At 45.3% G+C, this 10,846-nt stretch overlaps 1 protein-coding gene across 1 annotated transcript; it reads left to right on the forward strand.

Annotated features, from left to right (window-relative positions):
- The first annotated feature begins 3,265 nt into the window (after positions 1–3,265).
- On the forward strand, positions 3,266–10,341 carry MRPL15 (mitochondrial ribosomal protein L15). Its single transcript, XM_029923789.1, has 5 exons — positions 3,266–3,437; positions 4,276–4,430; positions 5,243–5,408; positions 8,859–8,982; positions 9,868–10,341. The coding sequence occupies exons 1-5, from the start codon at positions 3,330–3,332 to the stop codon at positions 10,203–10,205; spliced, it is 891 nt and encodes a 296-aa protein (XP_029779649.1). The 5' UTR covers positions 3,266–3,329; the 3' UTR covers positions 10,206–10,341.
- The last annotated feature ends 505 nt before the right edge of the window (positions 10,342–10,846 follow it).

A 10,846-nucleotide genomic window follows, 5' to 3' on the forward strand; every position in this document is an offset into this window, starting at 1 on the left:
TCTTCATCTGTCTTAAGACAAGTGAATATACAATGTCAAAAATTGATAAAACAATTAGTGACAGAGATACTTTAATTTATAAAAATAGGGCTAATCACGAGGAAATACAAACAGAAAGTTAAAAGTGATTAGGGAAAGCTCCTGTTTCTCATTAGAGATTCTTCTGTACTATTTGATTTTTCTCCAAACGAATGAATACATTACTATACTTTTATAAAATTAAAAAAAATAAAATTTATTTCCATCCCCTCCCCATGCCCTTTTCTTAGCGCACTCGATACTGTTTTCTCTCAGTATCAAAGGGATTTACTGCCTTCCTGCCCCTGGGTTCCTCCTCTCTTCACTAAGGAAACTCTCATCTCCAGTTGTTTTCCAACTCTCAACTTTGATAAACACAAAATAAGCCTGTTCTTGGTTCCACTCTAGAAGTGACTTGTTCTTGGCTCACAGAAAAAGTCAGTAATAATCTAATAACTGAAATTCTTTTCCTTCTGTTCCTATCCCTGCCAAAATATTCTTAAATGTGTGATCTTTAGGAGAGTTTTATGTACATTTTTGTTTTGTTACTTTTTAATGTCAAAAACAGAGGGTTGACTTGATTAGATTCTCCCTAGTGTTATTTTCTTACAGTTCATGTAAAGTAAAACATTAAAAAAATGTTATTAGTATTAACACTCACCAAGAAATTCATTACTTAATGCAAGCACCGATTTTCTAGGTCGAGGAAAAAAGTTGTGATTCTTTCTATAGATTAGGGCACATTTTACAATGTATTTGCAATTTTCTTCCCAGAAGTATGAAATTTCTAATGGAAAGATGATGAAATATATAGAATTGAAACCTTTAAAGTCAGGAACTAGTTTCTATTTTTTTCTCTATTTTGCACTTCCAAATAGAGTCTATTTGTATTGTTTTATAGAGCTCATATTCGTGTCTTTCTTCTATTTGTGCTGTTAGATCTATGAGAGGCCTACTTTTTTTTTTAACCTTTTAAAAAATACTCAATTTTGGGGCTCCTGGCTGGCTCAGTTGGTGGAGCAAGCGACTCTTGATCTCCAGGGTATGGAGATGAGCCCCATATTGGGTGTAGGGATTCCTTAGAAATAAAGTCTTTAGAGGTCCCTAGGTGGCTCAGTCAGTTGACTATCAAACCCTTGATTTTGTCTCAGGTCATGATCCTGGGGTTCTTTTTTTTTTTTTTTTTAATGTTTTATTTATTTTTGATACAGAGAGAGACAGAACATGAGAGGGGGAGGGGCAGAGAGAGGAGACACAGAACCAGAAGCAGGCTCCAGGCGCTGAGCTAGCTGTCAGCACAGAGCCCGATGCGGGGCTCAAACCCACAAATGTGAGATCTGACCTGAGCTGAAGTCGGATGCTTTACCCGACTGAGCCACCCAGGCACCCCGATCCTGGGGTTCTTGAGTTGGAGCCCCATGCCTGGCTCTGTGTTGACAGTGTGCAGCCTGCTTGGGATTCTCTCTCTCCTCTCTCAGCCTCTCCCTCACCCGTGCCTGCTTCCTTACTCTCTCTCTCAAAGTAAGTAAACATTAAAAAGAGATGATCCTAAAAGGAAATTAAAAAAAAAATCTAAAAAAAACCAGTTTTGGTAAGTTTCCTGTTCTAGATTTCAAAACACCTGGACATGGTCCTATTTGATTTCAGCTTTGTGTATTTTTTTATTTAAAAAAACATTTTCTTTATGTTTACACACACACACACACACACACACACACACACACACAGAGTGTGAGCAGGAGAGGGGCAGTGAGAGGAGACACAGAATCCAATGCAGGCTCCAGGCTCTGAGCTGTCAGCACAGAGCAGGACACGGGGCTGGAACCCACAAACCGGCAGATCACATGACTTAGTCCAGTGGACGTTCAACCGACTAAGCCACCCAGGCGCCCTTTGCCTTTGTATATTTCTTGGTAACAAGGAAGTGACCTGATCATAAATATTCTTAAAGAAATGAATGCATCTTTTTTTACATTTCATTCAAAATAACTTCAGAAATGTTTAGTCAAACATGGAATTAATTCCCCTCCAAAAATTTATTTCTCACTTTCACTATTTTTATAACAGAACCAGGAAGAACAACTCCACAGCAAGAGAGTGAACTGTAAAGAGAATAAAACAAAAGAAGGGAACATGGTCTTTTATATTACATCCACTTAAGGCAAAAATAGGGAAGATGATATTTTTTGAATGAAAATAACCTTATGTATAATGTGCTGCAGATATTCAATTTTATATGATAAAAAAATACTTGTAAGGAGGCAGTCTTAACTTTGAATCCTGGCTCTGCCTTTTGTTGTGAGATCTGGGCCCAGCTACTTGACTTTGCCAAGCCTTACCTTCTTGGTCTGTAAAAAATAAAACCATCTGCCTCTACGACTGGTTGTTTAGAAAAACCGAGTTAGGCTGACCTAACACTCGCCGGACACACACAGAGCACTCAGTGTGGCTCCTAACATTATTAGATAATAAGTGAAATCCGGTATCTCGGCGGCTTGGCCAAAGCAGTACAGCGCAGGGACCCGGGGATGAGAACGCATCTGACCTTAGGCACAGGTCGGTAGGAACCAGGCATTTTCTTTTCTTTAAAATTTTTTACATTTATTTATTTTTGAGAGACAGAGAGAGGCAGAGCACGAGTGGGGGAGGGACAGAGAGCGAGGGAGACACAGAATCCGAAGCAGGCTCCAGGCTCTGAGCCGTCAGCACAGAGCCCGACGCGGGGCTCGAACCCACGAACTGTGAGATCATGACCTGAGCCGAAGCCAGACGCTCAACCGACTGAGCCACCCAGGCGCCCCAGAAGCAGGCATTTTCGTAGCTGGACCGTCGGCATTCTCTTTGCATCTGACAGCGTGTAACGATGCGAAGCTCAAAGCTAGAGGCTTAGCGCTCCCGCCATTTTGTGCTGGACTCCACGCGGAGCTCGGAGAAGACACTGCCTCCTACAGAGGACACGACACGACAGAACGTGCCAGACCAGACAGGGACTCCAGGATTCCCTGCCGCACAGCGTCTTAAACGCGCGCTAAGGCCGCGGAGAACGCCGTCCGCTCGGAGGCACCCCTCAAACGACGCTCACGTCCCCAACTAAACCCAAGGTCGAGCTGCCGGGGCAACCGACACGGCGACGCTGGAGACCTCCGGAGGACACCACGGCCCTCCCGGCCGCCCGCCAGCCCAGCGGCCCCGAGCGCGGCACTTCCGGCGCTACGACAGGGGCGGGACCGCGGCCGTAAAGCAGCGCGCGGAAACCACGTGGGCCCCGAGGCGACCCCGGGCGCCCTTGGCGGGCCGCGGCGGTGCGGGTCATGGCCGGTCCCCTGCGGGGCGGCGGGACGGGGGCTCTGGAGCTGCTCCGGGCCCTTCCCCGTGTGAACCTGGCGAACCTGAAGCCGAACCCAGGCTCCAGGAGACCGGTAAGCGGCTGGGGGCGGTGCGGGGAGGCGCCGGGGACCGGGCGACCGAAGCGGCTTGACCCTCGCCGCCTGCTCGGCACTCCTCTCCCCAGAAGGGTGTTGGGATGCGCGTAGGGTTGCACGGCGGAGCGTCTTCCACACGGTCCCAATTCGGAAGAAGGTTTGTGTTATGAAGCATAATTCTGTAATTAGGGAGGAGGAGCGAAGTCGCCTCGTTCGGAATTGGATTTAAAATAAGGTACTTTTTCCATGATCTTTTATTTTCGTGGGAAAAGTTTTTCTGCAGCTCACTGAATACAGCCAGAAAAGCTGTTCGTTGACATACTGTCATTTCTTTAAAAAGATTTGATTTCCACCCAGCGTGGGGTTGGAACTCACCCCGAGCGGGAGCCAGCCAGGTGCCCCCACACACTGCCATTTAAAAAATCAGTTTGTTGTTTTCACGAAGCGACAGGAAGTTAATTTAGGAAAAATGCTTGTTTTCCGAATTAAAGTTTAAATAATATACCAGGGTAACGGTTATATATTTACAACGAATGACAAAACAAGTGTTCTTGAATGTCGTGTAAACCTTGTTTGTTGTGGATGTTTGATTCTAGGGGTTTTTTTTTTTTTTTTCATTTCCAGCCAATCGTAGAATCCTGATCTCCATTCCGTCCTTGGAACTTTGCCTTGGAAACACAGTTTGGACTTTGGGTCCAAGAATTCGCTCCATCTACAGGGGCAAAGATGCTAACTTAAAAGTGTTTGGAGGGTCGAGCAGCTAGACCAGAGCTGAGCACCTAGAGTTAGCCGCCACTATTGATTGATTGGATAAATGAATGGTATTTCCTTGTAGGAAAGACGCCGAAGAGGTCAGAGAAGAGGTAGAAAATGTGGCAGAGGCCATAAAGGAGAGCGGCAGAGAGGAACCCGGCCCAGACTGGGCTTTGAGGGAGGCCAGACTCCATTTTACATTCGGATCCCAAAGTATGGGTTTAATGAAGGTCATAGGTAAGGTTGCTTTGCTTTTTAAAGTAAAAATCCCTGATTTTCACTGACAATCACCCCCCAAAAAAATCTTGGTAGAAACGTAAATTCATTTTGAGGCAAACTTTTGTTGCTGTTTCTCTGTTTTAATTTTTGCTAATGAAATTGAGCCTGGATTCGTAGGGAAAAAAGCCCGCACTTTATACTCAGACCTGGCAAAGGGGACGGTAAGACCGGCTCTTGTGTGGTTGGTTAGAGGCTTAGCAGTAATATATATATAAAAACCTGAACAACTGTGATCACCCCATAAATGACAACTACTCTTGTTACTTGGAGCTCTGTCAGTGTCTAATTCAAATTTGACAACTTTATTTGAGTGAAGTAAATGCTTAGGAAGGCAAATTCTTTGTAGTGAAATGAAGTGCTGGTTTTGTTTTATTGCCAAAAAGCAAGCAATATTACGTGTTTCTGTTGTACTCAGGATGGTTTTGTTTTATTTATTTTTAATGTTTATTTTTGAGACGGAGAGAGAGAATGAGAATGCGTGGAGGAGGGGCAGAGAGAGAGGAAGACACAGAATCCAAAGCAGGCTCCAGGTTCTAGCTGTCAGCACAGAGCTGGACGCAGGGCTCGAACCCACAAACCAGGATGTCCTGACCTGAGGCCAAGTCAGATGCCTAACCGCCTGAGCCACCCAGGCGTCCCGGGATGGCTTTATTTTTGTTAAATCATCTAAATTGATGGAGGAAAATATAGGACAAAGCTTTGAGTTAGTTTGAAGAACTTACAGGGAGAGAAATTTGACTGAATTTTCCGATTGTTAATCTGTTTTGTAGCTTCAGGCGCCAGTATCAGCCTTTGAGTCTCAATAGATTGCAATATCTTATTGATTTGGGTCGAGTGGATCCTACTCAACCTATAGACTTAACCCAGCTTGTCAACGCGAGAGGTGTGACCGTCCAGCCACTCAAGAGGGATTATGGTGTCCAACTGGTGGAGGAGGTAAGTGCCGGAGATTTTTGGTCTTCCATAGGAGGCTGTTTCTAATTGCCATAGAACCAACACTCCGCCTTTTCCATTTTTATTTCTTTAATTAATTAATTAAATCTTTTTGAGAGAGAATGCAAGTGGACCAGGGGCAGAGAGAGAGGGAGAGAGAGGGCGCAGAGCCCGGAGCAGGGCTTGAGCTTTCTCAGAGTGGGGCTTGACCTCATGAACCATGAGATCATGACCTGACCTGAAGTAAGTTTCTCCCTTCCTTCTTTCCTACTTACCTTCTTTCCTTCCTTCTTTCCTTTGTTTTTCTTCCTTCCCTTTTTCTTTTCTTTCTCTTTCTTTTTGTTTCCTTCCTGCCCCCCTCTCTTTCTCTTTCTGTCTTCCTCCCTCCCTCCCTCCCTCCCTCCCTCCCTTCCTGCCTTCCCCTTCCTCCCCTTCCTTCTTTTCTTTCATGGTTATTTATTTATTTATTTTGAGAGAGAGATAGAGAGCAAGGGAGGGGCAGAGAGAGAGGGAGACAGAATCCCAAGCAGGCCCCGCATCGTCAATAAAGAGCCCGATGCAGAGCTTTTGAACCCATGAACTTCAAGATCATGACCTGAGCTGAAATCAAGAAGAGTTGGACATTTAACCAACTGAGCCCCGCCAGGCACCCCCAAGGTTTTATTTCTTTTGAGTGTCATATAACCAATACCGTGCGTTACACTCTGTGTAGTTTGAGAAAATTGGCGTTTTCTCCTGAGGGGCGTTTGTATCTGGGTCACGGCTGCTCTTCAGCGCAGCCATCCAGCTTGCTCTCCGGCTGTCTCTGCTTCTCTGCTCCAAGTGCCCTATGAGGGATCCTAGCAACCCCCCCCCCCCCCCCCCCTGTCTGCTTTACCCTGCGCAGAGTCTTTTTCTTGAAAATATAAACACCTGACTTTATCAGCAAGTAATGCCTTTATGTTTTCATTCTCTTCCTCACACTGTAATGTAACTTCTTTGGTGACAAGCACTTTGGTTCCTTTCTGTATTTTCAGTATTGGAAATACTGGCTCATAATAGTATTTACAGAGACAAGGAATGAATCAAACCAGTTTTTTTTAAGATTTCTCATTTATTTAATTTTTAGGTATTTATTCATTTTGGGGGGGTGAGGGGCAGAGAGAGAGGTAGACAGGATCTGAAGCAGGCCCAAAACTGACAGCAGAGAGCCTGATGTGGGGCTTGAACTCCTGAATCGTGAGATCATGACTTAATCTGAAGTCAGATGCTCAACTGATGAGCCACCCGGATGTCCAGAATGAAATCCAATTCTAACGGCAGCAAAGAATTTTTCTATGCAAGCAACTGGCCAAGAGTTTCATAAGCAATTAAATTTATTCATTAATATTTTTGTTTCTTATAGGTCAGTAATACAGCTGTGTAAGTACTTAGCATCCACTAGAGGGAAGTGCACTCTTACGGAAAAACCTTCTTGGTTCCTTTGAAAAAGTGAACCTTGTGAATGAAAGTTTTCCAAATAAAATGATTTGAAAATAAAATACAAAATACATTGTTAAGCCTCAGTATTCTATTATGGGTATATAAGGGAATACACATGTAAATTAACATGGAAAAAGCTGTGACCTTGTCAGCCAAGAAACAGCACATCCCAACAGCTGAGTAAGTGCAGGTGCACAGTCACTTGTAGCTCCAGAAAATGGCTTTTCCGGATTCTAGATTTGCAGTAAGTACTGGTGATGAGACTTAATCCTAAACACAGAATTACGAATTTCAGAATATATGTTTTCAAGGAATAGCAACATAAGGGAAACTTAATTGATATAAAGACATTCCTAAAAATTGTAACGCCGAAAACACCAGAACTAACTTAACGCCCAAGAGTAGGGAAACCGTTGGGCGATCTGTAATAGTAATTAGAATTCACAAATAATACAGCAAGGCCTTATTTAATTTGTTTTTTATTTAAAAACATTTATTTTTTTAAAATGTTTTATTTATTTTTGATACAGAGAGAGACAGAGCATGAGAGGGGGAGGGGCAGAGAGAGGAGACACAGAACCAGAAGCAGGCTCCAGGCTCTGAGCTAGCTGTCAGCACAGAGCCTGACGTGGGGCTCGAACCCACGAATGTGAGATCTGACCTGAGCTGAAGTCGGATGCTTTAGCCGACTGAGCCACCCAGGCGCCCCTAAAAAATTTTTTTAAATGTTTATTTTTTTAAGAGAGCGAGACACACGCACAGAGCCTGAGCAGGGGAGGGGCAGAGAGAGGGAGACACGGACTCTGAAGCAGCTCCAGGCTCTGAGCTGTCCACACAGCCTGACGTGATGTGCCATGAGATCATGACCTGAGCTGAAGGCTGATACTTAACTGACTGAGCCACCCAGGTGCCCATACAGATTTTTTTTTTTAAAGATTTTATTTTTAATCTCTGCACACAAGGGGCTCAGACTTAGAACCCCAAGATCAAGAGCTGTCTGCTCTACTGACTGAGCCGGCCAGGTGCCCCTCTTGTCAGATATTTTACTTTTTCACTGGTTCCAACCCACTCATCCCTCATTAACGATTTCTTGGCCTCTTACTAACTTAGGCATAAGGAAGAGAAGTTTTCTCCATCTCAGCACGGCAGAACATCGTGTGTAAGAGCACAGATATGGGGCCACCCCCATCTGTGGCCCACACTCAGATGCTGGGCAGGCTGCTGGGCCTGTGCTCCTGTGAGCTGGCCCAAACCTGGGTGCCCACGGCAGGCATGAGGGGCGGAGCGGGCACAGTGGGGCGGGTGTGGGCCGCGGAGTGGCCGCAGGTTCTGGACTGGGTGCCTAGCTCAATGGCAAGTTTAAGAAGGATGATTCAACTGACCCTCCTTGGATCCTTCTGGTGTCTGCCGCTTCGTCTCCGGTGGCGCTCCTGCCATGCCTGGAACAGCCCACACCCTCAGGAAAGGCACAGGGACATCTAGGGCATGACTTAGGACTGCATGCTTCTCTGCAAATGGCGTCCGGGTTTGAGTACACCGCATTAAGCCTTGCTGGGAAAGAAGAAAGTGAAAACCCAAGCGCTGCGAGGAGACTCCCTGGGTGAGAATCCCAGCTGTGTGATCTTGACGAGTTACCTGACCTCTCTGCTTTGGGTCCCCATTTGTGAAGTTGGTGAAGCAGTTATTTTGTCATAGGCTTCTCAGGATTAAGCAGTCCACTACTAAGAAGGCCTGGGGATGGATGTTATACTGCTGTCTGCTGAATACGTAGGGCCACAATGTCCTTGCTCACAGAGGATGAAAATTGGTCACTAAAAACTGTAAAAGAATTGCATGTTTGGTAGGACCTCGAAGCAGAGGTATTTAGCATTGGAATTACTGTTACACTGCAGGCGTTTTGGAGGAGAAAACACCGTGTAAAACAGTCGGCCCTAGTTTTGTGTTTTCCTTGTAACCACGCTGTACAAACGGATTTTGCTCTGCGTGTTCCAGGGCGCTGACACCTTTCAGGCGAAAGTTAATATCGAAGTTCAGTTGGCTTCTGAACTGGCCATCGCTGCCATCGAGAGGAACGGAGGTGTCGTCACTACCGCCTTCTATGACCCGAGAAGCCTGGGTGAGCTGTCCTGCAGTCCCTTCCTTCTCCCACTTTGTCGCCCGCAGGGCTGGCTGCCGGGCGGGGACCGCAGAGTTCTCGCGGCTCGTGGACGTGTGGTGTGGACACCTCGGTCCTCTGCGGTGTCCACTGCGGTGGGCTTTCCTGTCAGTGGTGCGGCTTCTCCTCTGCCCCAGTCAGTATGTCGTGCGAAGGGCTTTAGCTTTTAAACATGGGACTTACGTAGGACGTTTTAGACGATGTTTAGGAATGCACAAATTGTCAGTAACCCAGAGGTAACTTTGATTTTCAGGATCCAAATTTTTGAAAATGAAGTATTTCCATTTGCTTACCTAAGACAAACCTTTTTTTTTTTAATTTTTAATGTTTTTTATTTATTTTTGAGAGACAGAGAGACAGCGTGAGCAGGGGAGGGTCACAGAGAGAGGGAGACAGAGAATCAGAAGCAGGCTCCAGGCTCTGAGCTAGCTGTCAGCACAGAGCCTGACGCGGGGCTCAAACCCACTAACCGTGAGATCACGACCTGAGCTGAAGCCGCACGCTTAACCAACTGAGCCTCCCAGGTGCTCCAAGACAAGCCTTTTTAATAATAATTTTTTAAAAAGTGCTTGGAAGTTCTCATCTTAGCAGTGGTTAAAAATTAATAATTAAAAGTGGGGCACCTGGGTGGCTCAGTCAGTTGAGCTCCGGCTTCTGCTTGGGTCATAATCTCACGGTTTGTGAGTTCGAGCCCCCCATCGGGCTCTCTGCTATCAACGCAGAGCCCGCTTCAGATCCTCTGTCCAGCCCCCTCTTTGTCTCTCAAAAATAAACACTAAAAAATTAATAATTAAAATCATATGTGCATAGTCATTATTTGTATCTTTTTGTTTAAAAACTTTTCAGAAATTCTGTGCAAACCGATTCCCTTCTTTCTGCGTGGACAGCCCATTCCCAAACGAATGCTTCCCCCGGAGGCCCTGGTACCGTATTACACGGATGCCAAGAATCGTGGTTACCTGGCAGACCCTGCTGCATTTCCTGAAGCGAGACTTGAACTTGCCAAGAAGTATGGCTATATTTTACCTGATATCACTAAAGATGAACTCTTCAAAATGCTTAGTACTCGAAAGGATCCACGGCAGATTTTCTTTGGTCTTGCTCCTGGGTGGGTAGTCAATATGGCAGATAAGAAGATCCTGAAACCTACAGATGAGAATCTCCTCAAGTATTACAGCTCATGAATTCCCTTCCGAGAAAGAAAAGAGACCGAAACATGGATATTTCTCATCATCTTTTCTCTAGTTGTTAATTTGCCGTTTTCCTATTTCTGTTTTTCTCTAAAATTAAAAAGGCAGCAAGCAGGGCTGTATAGAGGAACTGAGTCTGTGCCAGTTCTTTCCCAACGAAAGAAACAAACTCCCTGGTTTTCTGCCAAAGGAAGATATTACGACTTTTAGGGTATTGTCTTTTTTCATGATCTTTATGTCCAGCCCTTGTGTCGTTGGTCATTGTTGCAAAACCAAGTGAATGGGCAGGTGAAACGGGATTGGTTGGGAGGTCTGTCAGTCAAGGCCAAGCAGTTGCTAGGGGTGGCCTGCCTTCAGCGGTGCCTCCAGCGGTCCAGTCACAAGATGGAAAGCTGCCCACTCTGGACTGTTAGGATGTGGGGTAGGAGTTTAAGGTGCAGGACTAGTGAATAAGTAGTACAGGGTCTGCTAGCAAACTGAAAGGAAAATTCCAAGGGAATTCATTTTCTCCACTAATCTGATAAGTGTGGACCATAATGATTAAGCCATTAACCTTTTTCTTGAAGGAGGTGAGCGTTCGGAGTCTGATGTTTTACTTATTTCATAGATATCACAGACCTTTGTCATTCATTTTA

The sequence above is a fragment of the Suricata suricatta genome, chromosome 15 (genome assembly GCF_006229205.1).
Source record: "Suricata suricatta isolate VVHF042 chromosome 15, meerkat_22Aug2017_6uvM2_HiC, whole genome shotgun sequence".
Lineage (NCBI taxonomy): Eukaryota > Metazoa > Chordata > Mammalia > Carnivora > Herpestidae > Suricata > Suricata suricatta.

Excerpts from the sequence above, each read along its gene's own strand:
- MRPL15 (XM_029923789.1), top strand. The coding sequence starts at position 3,330 with ATGGCCGGTCCCCTGCGGGGCGGCGGGACGGGGGCTCTGGAGCTGCTC. Across the intron at positions 5,409-8,858 it reads GTGTCCAACTGGTGGAGGAG|GGCGCTGACACCTTTCAGGC; the intron begins GTAAGTGCCGGA and ends TGCGTGTTCCAG. Across the intron at positions 8,983-9,867 it reads CTATGACCCGAGAAGCCTGG|AAATTCTGTGCAAACCGATT; the intron begins GTGAGCTGTCCT and ends AAAACTTTTCAG.